General features: G+C 49.2%; 1 protein-coding gene across 2 annotated transcripts in view; it reads left to right on the top strand.

Annotated features, from left to right (window-relative positions):
* Nucleotides 1-5,183: 5,183 nt before the first annotated feature.
* The window catches only part of LOC122372769 (protein PALS1-like), a 107,807-nt gene continuing 88,916 nt past the window's right edge, over nt 5,184-24,074 (top strand). The window contains exons 1-2 of one of the 2 annotated variants that reach the window (XM_043350330.1): nt 5,184-5,672; nt 11,771-11,882. In XM_043350330.1, coding sequence (XP_043206265.1) covers nt 5,226-5,672; nt 11,771-11,882 — 559 coding nt within the window. In that variant the 5' untranslated portion in view covers nt 5,184-5,225. The remainder of the gene's footprint in view (nt 5,673-11,770; nt 11,883-24,074) is intronic. The other variant, XM_043350338.1, reaches the window with a different exon arrangement.

A 24,074-nucleotide genomic window follows, 5' to 3' on the forward strand; every position in this document is an offset into this window, starting at 1 on the left:
AAAGAAAAAGTACCAGAATGTTTTGCTTTTTAATTACAGCGGGAAGAAAGGTGTCCGGATAATTTCGTTACACCCCCTGTAATTGATAGAGACAAGTAGAAAAACACGGAACAAATAGTGCATGGACGCGTTTCGATTATTAAATCTTCATCAGCATGACAAAATCACAATCTGAAACATATCTTGTTTTCTCTGTGATTTTGTCATGCTGATGAAGATTTAATAATCGAAACGCGTCCATGCACTATTTGTTCCGTGTTTTTCTACCCCCTGTAATGTTCAAATGGTTGCTAAATTCGAAATCAGCTCCAAAAACTAGCCTAGAAACATGTAAAACTCGAAAAAGTGAGCCGAGGTCATCAAAGGTCACTGAGCTGACCTGACCTTCAGGTGACCTTGACACCCACTCTAATGCATAGGACCAGCATCATATCACATGTTTCAACGCTTGAAACCACGTAAAGACTGCAAACGCGCGGCTAATGCGAGCCGACATACGCCGAATCGCGATTCGGGCCAAACATGGTCTCGAGAAATAGGTCACAGTTCAAAGGTCATTTGGGTCAGGGTCATGAAATTTTCACGGTAGGTAGGTGTAAAATTGATAAAATCGGGAGTATTGAAAGTTTCGTCGCGATCGGACGGTTTTTACGCGAGTTACTCACGAAAAACCGATGGGGTCCGTTCAACGCCTCCCCCTATACGGGCGAGGGAAAAGCGCAACCAAAAAGGCAAAAATATGCACATGCGATAACCTATACTGCGAAAAAAGGTGCATCATTTTTTAACGTCGCCGACAAATTGTAATTACCCCAAGCTCAGGCAGATGTATGGTAGAAAATACCCCAAGTGAAATACACTACGGCGGAAATAAAATACCCTACGGCGGAGCTCGGTTGCAATTTGTAAATACGCCAGCCCCTTCTCAACAGAAAGGCTATGTTTATGTGGCGGCATCTATAGGTGGTAGTATACACCAAGATTACTTTACTACTCGTATACACAACAGTATATCAAATAAATACATGGGCGTAGGAACCTCACGAAAAGTGGGGGGGCCAGCGAAACTTCAATGTCACTTTGTGGGAGCCCCAATACCCCTATGAAGAAATTCTTTGCAGTTTTGTGCTCATCTCACCTTGCTGAATCATTTCCTGCTCTTAGTTTTGTATTTAAATAAAAAATAAAGATTTTACTTTAAAAAATGGCTAAAAAGTGGGGGGGGCCATGGCCCCCCCGGCCCCCCCTGTTCCTACGCCTATGAATAAATACGTTTTCTAAGTAAGTATCAAGCTGAAAAACAAAATGAAACAAAAAGAAAATAAAACCTAGATCACGAAGTCTGAAAACTCGAACGAAAAACAAAATAAGAACTTGATTATATATGTTTTATTATACAATTGGTCAGAATCGCTACCTGCCGCAGCTGCGACAATCAAGAAGTGTTCGCCTATTTTCAATTGATGATGATGATGCGTAAAAGTCGCAAAAATACCCAATGACATTTCAAACTTTCCATGTTTTCTGCTTACGCTGCTAGCGATATCCATATCTTGAAAAGACTCTAACATAAAATAGCAAGGAAAGCAGCAGATAGTTGTCCACAGAGATTCGGTTGACACGTGGGCATGAATTGAAAATAGATTAAATCAGTTTTGCTGATAAATGGATGGATTTTCTCTTTTTTGGAAGACAGTGCTAAAGCTAGTGTCACCTATTCTGTATGCTTTCTCAGGCTTTTGATATTGCAGCATCAATGGAGTGAATTTAACAGCAAGGTCAATCCCAGACATGAGACAGATTCATCAATTCCCATAAGTCAAGCTTTTTTTCTGCTGGTAAGTGCTGGGAAGTATAGAGTAAGTTGCAAATACTTCCTTCAAGTATGCATTAGAGTCACCAATTATGCATGATAATGTTCACACACATCAGCTTGCAAGATAACTTTACTCATAGAATGTGGTTAATATAATCATGTTAACTTTTTATAGGTGTGTAATCATGACCTAATTGACTGAGGTGTTTGCTGTTACTGTTAAAATTTGTGCCATAGGTACTTGAAATGATTATATTCATTGAAAAGAAGGGAGTCATGATGGTCATGTTAATATTCATGCAATTTGAATTGTTCTCAAAATAGTGTAATCAATCATGCTTATTATAGCAATAGACTAAGACAATAACTAGATTGCTATTTTTGACGGGCCGGGCCGGGCTGGGCTTGGACATTTTGCCAAGAGCGGGCTACGGGCTGGGCCGGGCTCTGAACCCATGGGCCCGGGCCGGGCTGGGCTGGGGATTTTGGGGCCCGTGGCGAACACTGAGTCAAGAAGCCAAAGGAAAATATCAATCAGGTACAAGTGAAAAGAAACGGGCAAACCGGTCCGGGTCATGTGTATAAAAAAAGATGGACAACCGACTTTTATCCTAGGAAACCTAGGAGTCTAGGACACCCCCACCTGCAGGTGACACGCTGGGACCACTGGTCCATTGGTCCGGACCAGGCGACACCCTGGGACCACTGACCGGTCCGAGCTGGGGTACGGTCCGCCGCGGTCCGGAAATACCGGACGGACCGCGTTCCGCGGCGGCGGCATGCGGACGGCGCTCTGCACACCGGTCGGGCCAGTAGTGACCTGCGTGCACAACACCTGTGCACCGTGCACCGCTCCCGGCCGACGTACGCGGAAATCGTGACCGGTCATTGTGTTATGCGGGCGCGGGGAGACCTGTTTCTGGGAATGAGCCGGGTCAGCCGCTCCTGACTCTTGGCAATAGATATACGGGGTTCAACATAAGTTCTGATGTATTTTATTCACAATCTCATGCCATCGTTAATGACAATTGTATGGCTCTGAATGTATTTGTAAACAAGCAAGTGAATAGGTAGGTACTTGTGGTCGCAATGAGGCATCCTGACAATGACCTCGGAGAGCACAGACGGCTGGAATGATGGCTGCAAGTATTGAATTCCTTCTTTTAAAAAGGAAACGCATGTGCCATCCTTGTCCCGGAATGATTTCCATGTCCATGTGTGAGAGAACACGCTCTAAACAATATAGAGCCAGCGACTGTCGGAAATAAGTTTACGTAAGAATTGTATTGGGCGTTTCCAAAATAGGTGACCTTACCCTTTACCAATAAATAGGGCGTGACTCGTGACCCTCCGAGCCATAGATGAGCGCCGAGCAGAGCTGCTGCCGCCAGTGCGGCCAGTTTTTGTCGCTGTTCCAGCGCTGACCGGCCGGCGATCAGTGGCCCGTCATCACCGCCATCTCTGCTGTCAGCGGTCCCCGGCCACGGCTGGCCATTAGTTTATCATTAGTCAACCACCTGGCGTATTATCAGAGACCATCAGAGCAGCTGACCGTCCGGCCGGACCCTGGCCTCGCGCGGTGGGAGAGACGGCACCTTGACCCTGACCGGCCGCACGCAGAAACCTCTGTCCAAAATAAACACCTGGGATAATGCATGGGTTGTGTTGTACTATGCAAACATTTTGAACTCTGCCAGTTATCCGGAATTTTTCGGTATGGATGGTGAGCGTCAGGGCCGCGCAACAATCACGCTAAGGTTTTGGTATCGTCAACCAATCCATTCAAAGCACAAGCACTCGAAATAAGTTTCTAGAAAGCGTCTCATTTCATTGTTTTGAACTAGCCATAAGACTACCGCTACTCCTTGTAATTGCCAATTGGTCACTTTAACAATTGAGTACCTGATGTTTACCTTTTTCGACTCAATCGAGCCCAGTTCCATGCCACCAGCCGCTATATGCCTCATTGCTGACTTTAGTTATTGCCAACCAACGATAGCCGCAGATCAATACCTTAGCCTAAATCCATCCGAAGTTCTAGGCACCGTCTGCAGTGAATCTGGCTGCCCCTCTCACCTCTCGAGTCACCCAGCCCTGACCTCCCGGTGTAGATTCTCGGACGGTGACGTGGCGCAGCTCGGCCCGTCGGCCGGCTATTCAGAGTCGAACGAGCAGCTCCGACCGGCTCCCCTCAGTGGCTCAGAGCGGCTCTGCCCAACGGCGCGCCACTCTGCTCTGAGTGGAGTGGCGGAGGCGGCCAAGTAACTAGAAATGCAACTTTGCACAGCTCGTGGCAGCAATGGCTAAAAGGTACCACTGGCACTGTGGTCACGGAACAAAGAGGAGGGTGTCTGCCTGTACCTGCCTCCCGCCTATTTAGCACCTAAGCTGTGTATTGTGCAAGTGATTTATCATGCAACCTCGCTGAACTAGTCCAGCCTCAACATAAGTATTACCCGATAATTTGTCGAAACGTACCACTTTGTCGCTTACACTGCCTCCCGCTGTGTTGTTTCAGCCGGACGACTGGGACTCCCGGAAGATCAACACGTTCTCGACGTTCCACGGCAGCTCCAACTCGCACCTGGCCGGCCTGGCGGTGGGACGCGGGCGGCACGCCCACTCCCGCTCGCTGGTGCTCGACACGCCGCTGCCGGCGCCGGTGCGGCCCAGTCACGGCCACTCCAGGTCCCTGGTCGTCGACATGCCCGTGCGCATCATCCACGGCCACTCCCGCTCACTGGTGGAGATTTGCCCGGACACACCGATCAGCAGCGGCTCCGGCGGCTCCGGGGACTCCGGCGGTGGCTCCGGCGGCGGCTCCACCGAGGGGCGAGCGTCCGAGCGCACACCGCGCCCGCTCTCCCGCTCCTCAGCCCGTCTGAGCGGGAAGGACGCGCCGCTGCGGCCGCTGTCCCGCTCCTCGGGTAGCGGCATCACCATCACTTGTGGCGGCGGTGGCGAGGGCTCCGCGCCGCCGCCGCCGCCCAGGCCTGTGTCCAGCTCGTCCGGGACCCCGCCGACGCCTCCCAGACCTGTGTCCAGTTCGTCTGGGACCCCGCCGCCGCTTCCCAGACCTGTGTCCAGTTCGTCCGGGACCCCGCCGCCGCTTCCCAGGTCGCTGAGCCGCTCCTCGGGAGCGCCGAGTGATGTCACGGACGCAGGGAGTGCTGCGGGAGGTTCGGAGAGTGCCGCGGGAGGACCAGAGAGTGCTGCGGGAGGACCAGAGAGTGCCACAGGAGGTTCAGAGAGTGTCGCAGGAGGACCAGAGAGTGCCGCGGGAGTGTCTGAGAGTGCCAGGGAAGGTTCAGAGAGTGCTGCAGGAGGGTCAAAGAGAGCCGAAGGAGGCTCGGAGAATGTCAGAAGAGTTCCCGGTGCTGGCCTGACCAGTGCGGCTGCTCCGAGGCCCATGTCGCGCACCTCCATCACAATTATCAGCGGCGAGAATTCTGGGACTGTTCACCAGAACTCTGATACTGCTCCTGATGTTGTGAGACAAAGTGCCGCCGGTGACGGTCACGGTGTCAGTGACGCCGGTGTCAGTGCCGCCGGTGTCAGTGACGGTCTTGGTGTCAGTGCCGCCGGTGACGGTCACGGTGTCAGTGACGCCGGTGTCAGTGACGCCGGCCCTGCCAGTGACTGCGGCTCGGCGAGCGATACCGGCCCGGGCAGCGTCAGTGACGGCGGCACGCCCTCGCTGCGCGCCCTCTCCACAGCCTCCAGCGGAGGGTCACCCAGCCCGGCGCCGCTGTCTCCCCCGCGAGACAAGCCCACCCCGGCCTCGCGCACCCTGATGGGGTCCGCGGTGTCACCGGCCACGCCGACTTCTGCTACGAACGGCGGCCGACCGCAGTATGTAAGTACCACGGGATACAACCACTGGCAACGAGCTGCACTCGAGTAGGCACGCCATGCTCGTAAAACTTTGTGGGCTAAGCATGTGAATGTGGAGCATGACTTCAGGTAAGGTCCGGAGTTGGATGGAATGCGTGAGTATAAATTCGGCCAGATCAGGTGGCTGTCGGGGAGATTACGGAAGTAGGGAATTGCCGATAGGTTGTTAAATCTTATCGCAGGTCTGTCACCAAACTGCGAGCTGATAATTTATCTTACTTGTATCCGTCATTTCTCTTTAGCGTGTACCGTCTTTTTCGTCATGATGAATGTTTCAATCGCGCTGCTCCTGCATTGTCCTGTCATGATTCACTTGTCAGAGGCATATGAAAAATGCATTTGCGTCCTGTCAGCCATCAGAGTTTTACTGCAGGCATCTGGCATGTTAAACACTATTTTTTTTAGTGCGTGGGAATGCCTGCAGGAATTCTTCCTGGAAGGCCACTGGCCAGTTCTTGTAGGAGACACCATGACAGTCTTTCCCAAGCATTTAACAACGATAAAATGAGGACTTTGCTCCATAAGAAATCGTTCGGGTCAAAGCTTTCGAATTGTATTTACAAAACCTCGTCAGCTAGTCGTAATCGGGTTCGAGGGGTATCGGTCGCAAAATTGAAGGCCCTCAATTTATAATTTGTATCAATCAATTTGTAATTTGAGGTTTTGTAAATACTATTCAAAAGAGCTCCGACCCGAACGATTTCTTGTGGAGCAAAGTCCTCATTCACTTATTACATCAAACTTCACATCTTGTCCTGAAGAACAGTTAACAACATTTGAACAACAACTCAACATATATTTGTTAGTCGATCAATTACGTCGACAAAAAAGTCCTTGATTCGCTGCTTGTGCGCGGCATGGGCAATTGCATAACCGTACCGTATGTAAACAAAATTAATTGGTGATATGTGTTCTGCTGCTCGTTCGGCCGCCCGCGGCCGTCCGTTCACCGTTGCGCGGGGCTGCCGCCTGCCAAGTGAAAATGGGCCCCTCACTTTCTCACCGTGCCTGGGACTCTTGTCACCCCTGCAGCGGCGCTGACTCCGGCTGACCCCTGACCTCTGACCAGTGACCCCGGCCGCTGACCTCTGACCTCTGACCAGTGACCCCGGCCGCTGGCCTGTGACCGGAAGCAGTGACCCCGGCGGAGCGTGGCGCCCCTCCGCCACCCCGCCAGCGCCCGCCAGGCCCGCCCACTCGATATAAAATGGCCCACCCAGCGGTCAGCACTGTCCCTTCCTGCAGGAACTTTCCCACCCACCTCTGTACATACATGCCCGTCAATATAACCCGTGACTTCCAGCAGGTCTTCAGTGGCTAGTGGCTTTAAGACACTGAACGAGACAGCTTTAACCCTCGCCCATGTAGGGGGGGGGGGGGTTGGTGCAACCCCCCCCCCCCCCCTGAGGTTTTTCTTAGCTACACGCCGAACCGTTTCAGATAGCCTGCTCAAATTTGCAGTACCCTCTGGGGCATCCTTTGCGCAACTTTTGGTATTTTTTGTCAAGGTCATGTCAGGTCACGGAGTTATGACGTCATAAAGGGAACAACCTCCGGCCAGATTTACGCTAAATTGGAGATTGCTTCACATTGGTATAAATGCCGACTGACCTGACACACTGATGGATTGTTTTAGAATCACAACTGGCTGATTTGACATTGGTACAATGTCCGTTGACATTTTGAAGGTTACTTAAGGTCAAGGTAAGGTCAGTGACCTCGGTTGACCTGTAATGACTTCTTGCACTTGTATGCATTTTCGGGGTATTTTGATGCCCTGAATTCGAATTTGCTATCCATTTCAGGCATCTTCGGTTGTTTCTTGTAGTTCATTTTGGGTCAGGGTCAGGTCAGTGACGTCTAGTGATGTCAATTTCAGAAATTTTGGAAACCAATACCAAACCGATACCGACCAAAACCACTGAGAGTATACCAAAACCGAACCGATTTGCAGAAATAGGGTGAAATACCGACCAGGTACCGAATTCAGGGAATCATCAAACATATGCTTCAAACTTTTTCAAAACAAATGATAAGCATAGAAAGGCAATACTTTAAAATAAGGCAACCAAAACAAGTCAGGAAATCTCTAAATTATTTGCACTGCAAAAAAATATAACTGTATTGTGTAACTTTGAACAAATATTCAGGTCAGTAACTTAACCCTCGCGGGCCCGGGGGGGGGGGGCGTTTTTCGCCCCCCCCCCCTGGCGAATATTTGCGATAACTCCAGAACGCTTAGGGATAGGAAGGCGAAACTTTCAGTACCTTTTCTCCCATCAATTTGACATCTTCTGAAGTAAAAAATTTGGACCTAACCCCCTTGATGACGTCACAAGGTCCATTTTTCTAGACACCTGCACGGCAAACTTCGGCGTCACAGACGCAAACTTCAAATAGCTGCTAAAAATAGAGTTTTAGAGATAAAGACAAATTACGAGCACGGCTGTGTAGCGTTTGACCTAGAGAAAAATAGAAAAATAGTTTTGGTGACCTGAGGTCAGAGGTCAGGTCAACGACCCCGAAATGTGGTTTTAGTTTTTCGCAAATAACTTCGACAAAAATGGTCCTAGAGCTACGGCAGTGGTACCATCGCATTCGCCTTGTCAAGCCGCGTCGAATGATATATATTTTGTTCGGAAAAGGTCAAGTTTCATGTTGACCTCATGTGACCTCGAATGACCTCTGGTTGACCTTGACACATTAAAGGTCGTTTATGATGGATTTGTACCCGCTGATCACGAATCTGGCATCTATTTTCCTCTAAGCCTTCATTTAGAGCTTCCGGATGGCAAAATTGTCTTATTTATTATTACTAACTTGAATCAGTGAAATAGCCTCTAGCAGGGATACTCTTCTGTGACCTTGACCTTTGAGCAGCCTTGTATCGTAAGATGAACCACAAATAGGGAACTGATAAGCCTCAAAACATTTCAAAACATCTTGGAAGTTAGCACGCAAGATGTGCGAAAAAGTGCCAAGTTTGATGTCAATTTTGAGCGTGACGTTGACCTTGACCTTTGATTTGGAGCACATTTTCAGAATCCTCAGATTCTCTTCTTTCGTTTGACACCCAATTTTGCCGGTTTGATGCAGCCTGCCGTCCTCTAGAAGGCTTACTTTGAGATCACTACACATGTGCCGGTTTTGGCCTTTGACCTTGACCTCTGACCTTGAAAATTGACCTGAGGTCAAAAATTTTAGGTGCATTAGAATCGTCTCGTAAGGACCTTTCGTTTGGTATCGCTTTTGTTTCCGTAGCTCCCTTATTTACGGAGTTAGACAGGGGGGGCGAAAAACGCCCCCCCCCCGGGCTGCGGTGGTTGGGATTACCCCCCGGGCCCGGCCGGGTTAACTGGGATGTGGATTCAAGTCATCTGCATGAGGTGATATAGGACAAGAACTTGAACCCTGAATCTCATCCATGCCTGAACCATCAAACGTCCTTTCAATTCAAGTCAATCAATTCAAGTCCAGTCAAGACAGGGTTACGTGTGTTATCATGATCCAAAAATGGTAACCAAATGACAATGATGGGCTGGGCTATACCATTAATGTAAACAAAATCCATGATAGCTGGTACAGTTCAACTCAAGTAGCGATGGTGACGATAGTGACGCAGCCAATTTTTCATCATAAGCAAATGTTTAACACAACAAATCTTGATAAATAATTACTTACGAGGCACACTGATAGATAGCAGACACCACTGTAATGATATCGCGATGAAAGCTAAGTAAAATGTCCATAATTTTACGGAATCATTGACAGGTGTCACGTGGCATCTCTTCCACAATGGCAGCCTTGCAGGCGGCGGCCATTTGGCAAGGCGGCACGAAACGCACGGAACTGCATAAAACAATGTCTTTTTCTTTTTTGCTTAAGAACACTTAAGTTATAAATATGATGTTCATATTTTGGCATTTTAAAATTAATTCAAGAAAGATTGTAGGCTATTATTGATAAAAAATGAAGAACCAGAAAAACAAAGTTGCTCAATTATTTTTAATTAGTTCTTGAGTTACATCGGGTTTTGGCGCAGCTCTGACATTAAAAGTTCTTAGTTGTGTTCAGTTTTTGAGGTGCTATTTGCGAAGCAAGCCAAGACCCAATTATATTTTAGGAATGCTTTTGATTACATTGCTAGCGATTTCTATCTGTTGAGGAGAGCAGGAAAGAGAACACTAATTAAAGGGACCCTCCCACCTTCAAAAAAGTTTATGAATTGGCATGAAAGTGATGTCGCTCGGTTCAGAAAGAGCGAAAACGAATATCTACCAAATTTCATCGAAAAATATTCACCGGTTTTCAAGATATTAGACTTTTACTTTTGTTTACTTTTTGGGATCTCCGCTGTTCCTAGCGACTTTATTTAAAAGTGCGGCATTTGTTGCGCGCAACGAAGCATATACCACCGCGTGCTACAAAACGTTTTAGTCAAACATTTACGGACGTTCGAAAGCCTGATGACGTCATCAGATTCCCGTAATGGTTAAGAGATAGGGACCACGCTGGTCCCACCCTGCAAGTAAAGGGAAGAAGTTTCTTGAACACCATAAAGCTGCGGGGGTTGCGACCAGGATAAATGGTGGTTTCTGAGCCTGGCCGCAAACTTGGCTATCTTAACTCAAAACTAATGTTAAGGTGGGAGGGTCCCTTTAAAGAAAATAAATTATCCACAGGATCTCTTTGAAGTTGAGCGAAGTTGAGAATTTGTGGGGTGATGATAAAGTGATAAATGCTGCCTTCAATATTAGATGATAATGGTGAAGCTACTGCTATAAAAAACAGGGTTTTGACTTTTGGATAACAATAATGTAACTGCATTGCAGTGAAATGGAGAGCAAGACAAGGTCAAGATCAATCACAGACTCATCAAAACAGTCAAAGTTGTTACTAATGAATGCTTGGGAAATTTTGAGTAAGGTAGTTAAAGTATGTTTTCCAGTATACAGTGAGTTAAACATTGATACATGTTTATGTCTTGCACATTAGTTTTTGTAAGATAATTATCCTCATGGTATTGGAATTTGCTAGCACTGATAAGTTGCCATTTAACATTGGTAGACTGATGTGTTTGATGTTACAGTTAACGTGTTTGCCCATTTCTTATGACATCATGCATTTGGGAGAAATATGTCATGATTGTCCTTTTTCTTCATCCAATGTCATTTAGCAAATCAAATTTGAGTTCAGAAGGTTTATAAAAAATGTTTTCAAATTTTTTTATGACAGTAGTTGGTTGACTTTCATAATACCGACAAAATACCAAATGCTTTTGGTATGAAATACCGAATACCGAATCGGTATTGGTTCGGTATCGGTATACCGAAATTTTGGTAACCGATTGACACCACTAGTGACGTCACACGCCTGACGTACAAATGACCTTGCAGACTTCCGATGCTCCCAACGCATCATTTTTAGAGTTATGACATCGAAATACACACCAAACGATAAAGAATTGATCAAGGATCACGATAGTGAAGGTTTCAAGTCGATGTCTTTTACCGTTTTGCCGCAATCGGCGCGGAAATCTGAAAAAGTTAGATTTTTTTTCCGAAAATTTGACCTTTGACTGGTCATAAGTAGGTCAAATGTTGACCTAGGACCAAAAAATATACCACCAATCGCGAGATCTCGTTGAGAGCAATCCGTTGGTCTTTTCCGCTAAGCTATACGACGCTCCGTTTTCAAACGCCAGGGGGGGGGGGGTCGCACCAACCCCCCCTGAATGGGCGAAGGTGGCAAAACACCGTTTACGGGCGAGGGTTAATATATTTTATGCCCTTTACAGTATACACTATACAGGCATGCATACTTACTCGTTTACCAATTAAAACGACCTGTGTCGTCTTTGGATAAAGAGTTCCTTCTGGTACCTACTCGTCTGCAGCATTGGAATGATGTATTGGGGGCGTGAAACTTTTTAATTTTTAGCTGTTTGAAAGCCATGCTCATTGCCAATGTTTCCCTTCCCCTGTCCTGCTAGCTGTAGGTACTTGCGTGCCGAGTGTAGGTATTCTGTCGGTATCTGACGTCTGTCTCCGCCGGTTGCAGAAAATCCGCGACGTGCGTCTGACGATGGGCGCCGACTCGCGACGGTTCGGCTTCTCCGTTATCGGCGGCGCCGACGAGGGCATTCGTCCCAAAATCGACGACGTCGCAGAGGGTAAGTGGACGGCACCCCCGACCGGCCGCCGCGTAACGTGACACTCCTCGCCGCCTGACTCGCGTCGGACACAGACCGTATTGCATTTCAGTTACAACAGTGGTTTCAGTTACAACCCCCGTGACGGCGCGTAACATCCAGCACACGTTCGGGGTATCCCCGATCGTAATTCGAAGCGGTCCACGCCTGCGCCTGGGATGTGATATACGACTCCATCTGATGATAATGAGCTGAACAATGAGCTGAAGGCTGTATGTAGATATGACTTACGAGTGTGTACTGGGGGGCGGCGACACGTAGCAACGCTCTGACATCTGCCAGTCGCTCAAAGGTGATAGTAGGTACCTATAGGTGTGTCATATTCTGGGGGATACTTGGCAGCGGTGCCTCCTCTGCTTCGCGAACAAAGATCGCAATCACTTACGAACTCCCCTCACTTACCTACCTATGTGGATAATGGGTCATTGATACGTTTTGTTTGTTTTGTTTGTTTTATTTTATTTATTTATTTATTTATTTATTTATTTATTTATTTATGGGTTGGGTTAGGCGCTTTCGGTCTAACAAGACCATTTCAGAGCCGGAAGGATGATAGGAATCTGGGGAAGCTATTGGTCTGGGCGGACAGTGGCACCCTGGTGACCCGTCGGGGCTGGGAGTGGGCCCGTACAGTGGACACTGGACAGGCCACCCAGCCCCCTGACGGTCACCGCACCCAGCTACGGGCCTGCCTCTGGGGTGGAGCGGCCTAAAGTCGCCCGCCCAGCCCAGAACGAGGGGTTGAGGCGTGGAAGAGAGAAATATTTGACTATCCTAAGTTTGGAAACAACGGAATGGAGCATGGCTGCGGTACTGAGACTTGAGAGGGATTTGTCGGCATCGACGTGCGAGGATTGTACCAAAGGTCCCGTACTTCACCTGCAGGTGGCAGCACTAAGCAGCCCTGCAGCTTGCGGTCCTCGACAGACAGGCCCTCTCATGTTGCGCTTAAAAAACTCAAATTTACGATTTGATGATATACGTATTGGCAGCAAGATGTGCTGTTGTGTGGTTTTACGTATCTGCTGCTCCATGAGCATAGGCGGCGGAACGGGGAGGGCACCGGGGCACCGTGCCCCCTTTTTATTTTGGCTTTTCAACATTAGCCCTATGGGCGTTGAATGGAAAGAATGGTACCAAAAGTCGGCAGTGCCCCCCCCCCCTTTATTGAAGGTGTTCCGCCGCCACTGTCCATGAGGGCAGGGCGTTTACCGTCTAATGCCTTCAATGATCTTACTCGTGGTGCTGGACGAATGGTGAATACACCAGCGCCACCTAGGCGGGGCCGCGACTCACCCGTGTCCTGGCGGTGGTAGTGCGTCGCGCCCGGCAGCCGACAGTCCAGCCGCTCCACTCCTCTCTCTTGCTTTGCACTCAACAACATCGCTCTGCCTATGGTTGATGCTCCTTGTTACTGTCATCACCTCGAGACATCAATCACCATACAGTGGTATGTTCCAGACAGCTCTCACTTCCACACAGCCAGCCGCCGCAGACAGCCGCCGCAGCCAGTCGCTCCAGACATCCGCTGCAGACAGCTCCAGACAGCGGCACACAGACGCAGATTGATGAGGCTATCGATCCGATGGTGGAGCGCTTTTCCTCCGCCTCCCGCAAACAGAGAGCTACCGAAACCAACCGTTTGGCTAGCCGACTGCATATCGACCGACCGACAGAGTGGTTCTCTAACCGACTAGACGACTGACCGGCCAGCTGACCGACCGGCCGACTGACCGGTCAGCTGGCATCTGCCGACTGACCGGCCAGCTGACCGACCGGCCGACTGACCGGTCAGCTGACTGACCGGCCGACTGAACCTATATAACTCACTGGCTAGCTGACCAGCAGTTAACGTAGCGCTCTGAGCTCTGACCGACCAACTGACGAACCGGCCGACCAGCCTTCTGACCTGAACGACTGACCTACCGGCCGACACTTTGACTAGCCGACCTTTAGGGTCCCAATCTACTAACCGTAGGCTTGGCAATCAGATATTGATTAGTGCAATTACTACTAAGTGAATTACTAAGTGTAATGGAATTAGCTAGATGCAGTTTTTATGTGTAGGTACCTAAATGATGACCTTATCAAATGCCCAAATGCTTGTTAGAGACTTAAACGATTTTGATTTCAAGCAAATGTGCTTTCGATATCATCAGATCATGATGACCTATTAGTTATTTACAGATTAGCTCAGCGTGCAAGCTAAAAAAGAACAGCATAAATGTTTTTGAAGCCGCCATATTTTGCGAACTGCCTACCTATCCCTTCTCATGCATCCTTCAAATGAATTAAACGGCAAAGGGCGATCGAGTGGAAGATAATATACGCCGGAATGACATACTAGCAGCTACGGACCATGCCGGAAAATTATGAGTGCATGTACCTTTAGTTTTCCTTCCTGCTTGATTCAACATGATAATTAGCACTATGGGATATCGTAAAGTAGCCATGCAACTTCTAGTCAGCTTGATGCTGAAGTTCAGGAAACGTCTTTGCTGTCGTTCCTTTGATCAGCCTATATGCTCGCATCAAACTGGCTTTCTGCCATTATATACAATAGCTCTCTGACACCGATGTTTATGAAGGAAGCACGGTGTCACTCGGCCCGACTCCATCTAACTGTACTGGTCGGTCTCTGTTGGAACGGGGAAGTTGTCGCCCGCGGTCAGTGTGCGCAAGTTTCCCCGTCGGTCGGCCTGTCACCGGCGCTCGGGTCACCACACTGGCTGTGAGCCGCGTGCCGTTTGTCGCACGCACGGCGCTGACGGCCGCTGTGGCTGCCAGACACGGGACACAGCGGCACGTTGGCCGGACACGGGACATAGCGCACTGTCCGTCTGTCGGACACTGGACACAGCGGCCCGGACACGGGACACAGCGGCCGGACAAGGGACACAGCGGCCCGGACACGGGACACAGCTTCCCGGACACGGGACACAGCGGCGCTGGCCGGACACGGGACACAGCGGCGCGCGGGCCGCCTGCTGACAATGCCCGAGAGAGTCTTTCTCGGCGGCCGGCTCTGAGCGCTCAGCGGTGCACCTGGAAAATCAATAGCGGCACGCCTCACACGGCAGACAGACGCAGTACGGGCCTCTGAATCCGCGTGTCGGACCCGGCCCGACCCAGCCGCGCCGCGCCGCGCCCGTCCACTCTGAGTTCAGCCATGAGACCTATAGCCGTCCGTCGTGAAGGGCAAAAATTCTCCTCAAGCTCACGAATGGTCCCCCGGGAGCACATATAGTAACCTGCAGGTGTAGCGTTAGCCTCTCCGATGTATTGAATTGCCTTATCATTTCATTGATCTGACCGTCACCGAATTTATGAGAAGACCGGCTGAAACGTCGACTGACGTGTGTGCGTGTGGACGTTCATCACTTATGTGGACAAACTGTGTATGTAACTATTTGTGTATTGTGTAGTGTGTTTAAGTGTATTTTTTCATTATCATTTTGCCATCGCATCGCATGCTGTTGTTTTACCCACTTCACCGCCGTCTTTTATTGGCTCAGTAATACCAAGAAAAGTCTGTTAGACTCCGACCATGACTCAAGTAGAAAACACTAAATAGCACCGATAAATCATAAATTGTTTACATACCCGTATGGTCCACCATGCAATAACACACTTAATCCAAAGACGCTCTGGTGGTGAGTGCGTTTGGGGCGGGCACCGGAAGCCTGGAGACATATAGGTCCCTCGATGATCACTGATCGAACCACATCTTAGCTCAATCTTCCATGCGATTGGAACCAATACCAAAAGCCCATCCATCTTGAAGAGGCCATGGTGATGTGTGCCTTGCGACGAGGGCCACGTTGACATTATTCTCGGTCGACACAGGGCGGAGACATGTTATCAGTTCCAAGGGCTCCCGGCGGGCTCAAAGCTGCTGACGCCACTCTGCAGATCCAGGGCGGATCTCATGGTAACGCTGGTGTCGAGCCGGAGCCCAACGGGCAAGAAGTGAGGAGTCTCCCAGACTCAGCCCCCTCAGCGTCTTTATAGACTCACTTCCGTCCCGTTCTATACAGCCAATGGCGGCTGCTGCAGCTACCAGCCGGTCTGCACTCTGTTCGAAACAGCTGCCAGCTCTGTTCGGGGAGGCTGGGAGGGCTGCGGCCGACATTTCAGACGGGAGCTGCAGCCACCGCCGTCCACGGTGGCCATTGGACGGAACGGGGACGCCTCTCTTGATAATTCTGAAAACGTAAACTTGGAAATAATTATACAATATATCAGTATTTCGCGCTTTTAGCGTGTGTTGCCTTTTATTATTATGAATGTGAACATTTCTTATCCCTGAGAAAGGTATGTGTCACTATCAGTGGCGCAGCCAGGGGGGGGTCAGAGGGTCAGCTGACCCACCCGAAACTTCTGTCAGGGGCCCGCTCGAAAGAGAGAGAGAGAGAGGGGAGAGGGGTCCTAACCTAATCTAATCGGACGAGCCCGCTTCGAGAAATGCCTACTGGGACACCACGGGTGAGGGGTTGGCCTGCGGCCCCAGGTGGACGGGGCCCGGGTCCCGGGTGGATGGGCCCGGGCCTCCCGTGGATGGGACCAGGCCCCCGGTGGATGGGTCCGGGCCCCCGGGAGAACAGGTCTGGGCCCCCGGGTGGATGGGGCCCGGGGCCCCCGGGAGAACGGGCCCGGGCCCCCTGGGTGGATGGGGCCTGGCCCCCCGGGTGGATGGGGCCCGGGCCCCCGGGAGAACGGGTCCGGGCCCCCCGGGTGGATGGTGCCCCCGGTGGATGGGCCCGGGCCCCCGGGAGAACTGGCCCGAGCCCCCTGGGTGGATGGGGCCCGGCCCCCGGGAGAACGGGCCCGGTCCCTTGAGAGAACAGGCCCGGGCCCCCTGGGTGGATGGGGCCCGGGCCCCCGGGTGGATGGGGCCCGGGAGAACGGGCCCGGGCCCCCCGCCGGATGGGTCCGGGCCCCGGGAGAACGGGCCCCGAGCCCCCGGGAGAACGGGTCCGGGCCCCCGGGTGGATGGGGCCCGGGCCCCCCCCGGTGGATGGGGCCCGGCCCTCAGGAGAACGGGCCCGGGCCCTTGGGGGAACAGGCCCGGGCCCCCTGGGTGGATGGGGCCCGGGCCCCCGGGTAGACGGGGCCCGGGCCACCGGTGGATGGGTCCGGCCCCGGGCCCCGGGTGGACGGGACCCGAACCCCCGGGTGGATGGGGCCCCGGCCCCCTGGTGGACGGGCCCCGGAGCTCCGGGTGGACGGGGCCGGCCCCCGTGTGGATAGGACTCTGGCCCCCGTGTGGATAGGGCTCGGGGCCCCGTGTGGATAGGGCCCGGGCCCCCGGGTGAATGGGGCCCGCTAGAGTGACCCGCTTGCTCCGCAACGCGAATAAGGGGTATTTTCGATCGGTGGGCGTTTGGTTGGTCGTTTCCGTGGGTTATGTATCCATTTCGGTCGATTGCCTTCTGACAACTAAGCATTTTGGTTTGGGAAAAAATATCCATCGCATCGAGGTGCTCGTGTCTGATAACCATGCGTTCTACTATAGAACATGCCAAGTGTATTACCTATAACATAGGTTGACGTAGGTTATTGAAAAATGAAAGCCATTGATGAATTACTATGTAGAGGTTTGAAACATTTATATTTGTAAGAATATTGTTGCTCGTCATGCAAAAGCTATGATTGGATATTGGACAAAATTTAATGTTATTTCCAACTATGCCATTTTCAATTGTCAAACGTACCAGGTTGTGCAGCAATACCCGTGTCATTAAGTAAGTCATGAACAAATACCATTTTCTCCAGCGATTTGTGCCACATTGTTTTTGATCAATTAGCTTTTCACAATTTTTCCATGAGAGGCGGTATATTTCTCTTGACAACAGGCGTTTTTTGAACCCGCTCCGCCTGACAGTCACCCGAAAATAGCATTAAGTCCAAAATACGTCCGAAACGTCAATTTTTCAAGCATAAGTGCCCTCATGGGTGCACGTGGCGCGTGCCATCCCTGAACCGCTGACCATTCGATAGCCCGTTCGATTCTCATACACGATACTGTGTTCCCCATGCCGATCGGACCCACGGTTACCGAGATACTGCACGGGGACCGGACCCGTGTCGGGCAAATTTAGCCATTTTCGCTTAATTTTGCAAGCCGAGTTATACATGTAAAGTCTATTATGCGAATTTGCACTTTTTGAGCACGCGCCATGTGCTCACCACCAGCCCGATCGAGCTGAGACCCCTCACAGGCACATTGCCCAATACCCATACTTGTTCTATAAGTTGCGCAATTTTCATTAGGTGCAACGGTCTGGCCCAGGGCTGCGGAGTTGATGGATTTTAGGGTGACTCCGACTCCGACTCCGGCTTCAAAAATCGACTCCGACTCCGACTCCAACTCCGACTCCGGATGGTTCTAATAAAATCCATATCCTGATATTGAAGTTCATTCAGGTCGGGTCAGGTCAGGTTAGGTCAACCAGTATTCGTACCAGTATCCTGCCGGGTATTCGTACTCGTAGTACCTACGTGTCAACCGCCTCTGACAGCTTCGTAACATGTTACGAAGGCACCAAAACTACTTCTTAAATGTTCAAATGGTTGCTAAAATCGAACTCAGCTCAAAAAAACTAGCCTAGAAACATGCATAACTTGAAAAAGTGTACCGAGGTCATCATAGGCCAATGACCTGACCTGACCTTCAGGGGACATTGACATCACCCTTATGCATGGGAGCAGAATCAAATCACATGTTCGAACGCTTGAAACCACGAAAGGGCTGCAAACGTGCGGCTTATGCGGTCCGGCATACGCCGAACTGCGATTCTGGCCAAGCATGGTCTCGGAAAGTAGGTCAAAGGTCATTTGGGTCAGGGTCATGACATTTCTAGGGTAGGTGTAAAATTGATCAACGCGAGGGTACTGAAAGTTACGTCGCGATCAGCCGCTTTTTACGCGAGTTATTCGTGAAAAAAACCTTAGGGGGTTGCATCAACCACTCCCCCTCCCTTGTGCCGGCGAGGGTTAAAACTTCTTATGAGCGAATTCACGTAATGAAGAAGAATAAAGGAACAATCTACTACACAGTAGCCAAAAAATGATTTAGGACAGGCACATGGGAGTACTTATTTCTTGTCCGACAGAAGCAGGCAACAGTTCCGATTGCATATATGCTATGCATATTGCGGAAGGGGCACATTTCGGCCTCGAAAGATACGAATTTCATATGTCATAGTAACATATTTCTGTCGTGGTCAATTTGCGCAAAAATGGAACACCGGGTGATTACCGAGCTATGGTTCTATCCAAATTTTCTGATTCAAACTCGCTCAGGGTTAACGTGCAGTTAAAGGGGCCCGCTCAGCAGAATGCGTATGAAATATGGAGATTCTGAAAAATGGGTGGGGGGCCCGCACACTAGGGGGCCCGCTTTGAAGGCGATGACCCCCCCGAAACGAAATCCTGGCTGCGCCACTGGTCACTATGTATATTGTATATTGTATAACAAGTTTAGTTTAACCACATCAATCATGCAATTCTGTGGGGGAGAGTGTCTCAGTCGCTGAGGAGGCTATCACGCGGTCCCGGTCGGGGCGGCGCAGCGCGATGACTCTGACTCTGACTCTGACTCTGACTCCAGCAGCCGGCCGATCACACCGAGTCTGACTGTTCAGCTGCGGCGGCTCCACGACCACCGACTCAGGCTTATCAGCACCTGCCACTGCACAGAGGGCCGGCACTGCCATGACTGAACAGAGGGCTGGCACCACCGACACCGATCCCACGCTGCAACTCCGCTATCTCACTCCGCAGCACTGTCGGTTCTTACTCCAACAATGGTCATTTTACAAATGTCCCATCTTACTCCGCTGACTGACGATTCAGACTCCAACAATTGCCACTTGAAAACTGCCCAGGGCTGTAACATATCCAGCAACTTTATCAGCCAATTCTGACTCCCAATCTATACCAACGCCACCGAGCCTGACAACACTTGCCGTTTGCCGACGCCGCTGTTGTCGACGTGGTGGCCTAACGACGCGAGGGTATAGGAGGGGGAGGGTGGGCGAACGACGAACGAGGGTGTATAGGAGGGTGGAGGAACGAAAACGACGGGGACGACGCCAACGACGCTAGTCGACGCGGCACGCGGTCGATGCATCGTTGGCGGGACACCTATGAGAGCGCAGAGAACACAGGGCCCGGATCAGCGCTGGAGACGTCTAGGGAGAAAGAGAGAGAGAGAGAGAGAGAGAGAGAGAGAGAGAGAGAGAGAGAGAGAGAGAGAGAGAGAGAGAGAGAGAGAGAGAGAGAGAGAGAGAGAGAGAGAGAGAGAGAGAGAGAGAGAAGTAAAGGGAGGAGGAATCAAACAGAGACAGCCACAGACAGTCCTCGGGATCATATACATACATATAGGACCACCGAGCGCCGCAGTTGAGCAGTTGAATGCTACGGGGACGCTGACCTCACTCTAATGAACCTGTGTGCTTCTGTTAACCTTCCAGGCGGTGGGGGGTGACATTTTTTGCCCCCCCCCCCTTAGTTTTTTTTCGATATATCTCGAGAACCGCTGCGCCGACCTTCACGAAACTTTCAGTACCCTCCCGTGAATAGCTATTGCACATTGTGACCAAAACTTTCTCCAAAGGCTATGATAGGTTGGACGCTAATGACGTCAGAGTGACGTCATTTCTGCCATTTTCGACCCAAAAAAAGTTTCGCGAGAAGAGCTGTCAGGCCTACAGCTTTAGAGATACAGAAAAATGTTTAAACATAAAAGGTGTAAAATTTAGAGGGCTACAAAACTGCCATCTCGGATTTTTGAAATTTTTTAAATTTAACCCCCAAAAATAAAAAATAGATTTCTTGAATATAATAGCCGAAAAATCCAAAAAGTTTTTTGAATTTCGAAAACAAACGGAATAAATGTGGTAGTCCCTACCGCACAGTAGGCCGGCCGGCCGCCAGGAGCGCTAGAAATGCCGAAAAATGAAACGTGCTCAGGGTGCAAAAAATTAATACCCACAGACTCGAAATTGATCATAGGATACGATGCCGTGCCGTGAATAAGTATGAGACCGATGTCACGGCCAATATTCAGCTCCGAACACAGTCTAACTGACGGTTAGGGAATGAAGCGGCTATCTGAACGATTTCGACTAGATTTTGAATTGCTCTTTTCTCATGAATGAACATCTTATTGGTGAAAATAAACGACTGCACATGATGCACACGGTTATTGTGATCATGTTCATAACCAATTTCATTGGGCTCACTCATCTGATTGCACTCTAAATAGTGAGTTTGCAACATGTTGCAGACATCTACATAAGCTTATATTCAATTAGACTTATATAAAAACGTTATTTTTGGCACCTAATTCTGACGGCATAATAAGATTGGGCAAGTGTTGTACTTTCGAACCGTTGTCGATTTTTTCTGCTTTTCGCTGCTAGTTTAGGAGCTATACTGGCATTTGCTGGGGTATTTTTATACCATCTGGTTGGGAGAGGGGTAGTGAACGTCCTTAGCCTATAACTTGCGAACAAATGGTCGCAGCGAGATGCGCATGGCAGCGATCGAAAGGTCTCAACAAGATGTGTTCGATTAGCATTTAAAACTTGTTTTAACCCGGCATTTGCTGGGGTATTTTCATAACACCACTTGCTGGGGGGGGGGGGGGGGGGGGGGGGCCGTCAGACGTCCCCAGCCCATAACTCGAGAACGGTTAGTCGCAGCGGGACAGGCGAGGCGGCAAACGAAAGCTCTAAACAAGACGCATCTGATGAATACTTAAATTTGGTTCTCAGGTCAAACTTGAGGTCAAGGTCAGGTCAAAGGTAAAAAATAGGGGTTTTCATTTTGGGCCCCAGAGACCGAACTACCGACAGCAGCGAGCTCAAAATTTCTTGGCATGTGCCCAAAAGATGTAAGAAAAGTCTCATTGTGTCTAAAGCGAATTGGAGCACAGGTCAAGGTCAAGGTCAGGTCACCAAAGGTCACACAAAGTCGAATTTTCAAAATAACATTTAAATACCGTGTGACACATGTTTTTGGGGTAGTTTTGGACGTAGAACACGATGGTGGCAAGAATTTGGAGATTTGGCCCCCGCAAAATGGTGAAAAAGTGAAAAAAGGGGTTAAAAATTCGAAATTTTCAAAATTCAAAATTTTGAATTCAAAACATGCTATCTGATGCAGTTTTATCTCAGGATTCCAAAAATGTCTTTTGTTTTGCTCTACGACCCCTATAAGTACCAAAAATTTGAGTTTGAAAAATGAAATTGGATATTTTGTTACTTTTTGCGCCCTCTATAGCAACCAAATATTGAGCTACGGACTTGAAATTTTGCATGCTGATTCTTCTTTTGATGCCCGAGGACAACTTGTCTCATTTTTTTGAAAAATTCAAATTTTTGAAAAAAATCAAATTTTTCTCAAAATTTGGTTTGACATTTTGGACCCCTAAAACTCAATATTTTGAAAATCCGAGATAACCATCTTGTAGAAAATTCAATTTTCTATCGTTTGAGCCCTGAAAATTGCAAATTGCTTCATTTATATATCCTACAATAGGCAGGGGAGGGTCGATGCGAAGCCTTATATTCGCGATGGTGCAAAAACGGGGATGCGCATCGCGCTGAACTTTACAATAGCTTCTACAGGGGCATATTGTGATCGTATTCATAACCGAATTCATTGGGATCACTCACTTGATCCTATATATAGTAAGCTTGCAGCATGTTTCAAAAATATCAGAGGACATATTAAGGATACATTGAATTATATTTTTTTCAAACATGTGATTTCGTGCACCTAATTCTGACGGCATAATAAGATTGCGCTGGTGTTGTAGTTTCCAACCGTAGTCGATTTCTTCTGCTTTTCCCTGCTAGTTTAAGAAATATAGCCTTCAATATGAGGGGTTCTATATCCTACAACAGGCAGGGGAGGGTCGATGCGAAACATTATTTTCGCGACAGTGCAAAAACGGGGTTGCCCAGCGCGCTGAACTTTACAATAGCTTCTACAGGGGCATGTTGTGATCGTATTCATAAACGAATTCATTGGGATCACTCACTTGATCCTATAAAAAGTGAGCTTGCAGCATTTTTCAAAAATATTAGAGAAAATACTAAGGATACATTGAGTTACATTTCTTTCAAACATGTGATTTCGGGCACCTAATTATGACGGCATAGTAAGATTGGGCTAGTGTTGTACTTTCCAACCGTAGTCGATTTTTTCTGCTTTTCCCTGCTAGTTTAAGAAATATAGCCTTCAATATGAGGGTTTCTATATCCTACAACAGGCAGGGGAGGGTCGATGCGAAACCTTATTTTCGCGACAGTGCAAAAACGGGGATGCCCAGCGCTCTGAACTTTACAATACCTTCTACAGGGGCATATTGTGATCGTATTCATAACCGAATTCATTGGGATCACTCACTTGATCCTATATATAGTAAGCTTGCAGCAGGTTTCAAAAATATTAGAGGAAATATTAAAGATGTATTAAATTATACGTTTATAAAAATGTAACTTCGGGCACCTAATTTTGACGGTATAAAAAGATTGGGCTAGTGTTACACTTTCCAACCGTAGTCGATTTTGTATGCTTTTCCCTGCTAGTTTAAGAAATATATCCTTCAATATGAGGGGTTCTATATCCTACAACAGGCAGGGGAGGGTCGATGCGAAGCCTCGACCCTCCGATGCGAAGCCTCGACCCTCAGATAGAGAGAGAGAGAGAGAGAGAGAGAGAGAGAGAGAGAGAGAGAGAGAGAGAGAGAGAGAGAGAGAGAAAGAGAGAGAGAGAGAGAGAGAGAGAGAGAAAGAGAGAGAGAGAGAGAGAGAGAGAGAGAGAGAGAGAGAGAGAGAGAGACAGGGAGACAGGGAGACAGGGAGACAGGGAGACAGGGAGACAGAGAGACAGAGAGACAGAGAGACAGAGAGACAGAGAGACAGAGAGACAGAGAGACAGAGAGACAGAGAGACAGAGAGACAGAGAGACAGAGAGACAGAGAGACAGAGAGACAGAGAGACAGAGAGAGAGAGAGAGAGAGAGAGAGAGAGAGAGAGAGAGAGAGAGAGAGAGAGAGAGAGAGAGAGAGAGAGAGAGAGAGAGAAGATTGTATCCTTGACCAATTCATGTGTCGGTCATTAATGGAGAAACTGTGAG

The sequence above is a fragment of the Amphibalanus amphitrite genome, unplaced genomic scaffold, assembly GCF_019059575.1.
Source record: "Amphibalanus amphitrite isolate SeventyFive unplaced genomic scaffold, NRLGWU_Aamphi_draft 000037F_arrow, whole genome shotgun sequence".
NCBI classification, from domain to species: Eukaryota; Metazoa; Arthropoda; class Thecostraca; order Balanomorpha; family Balanidae; genus Amphibalanus; species Amphibalanus amphitrite.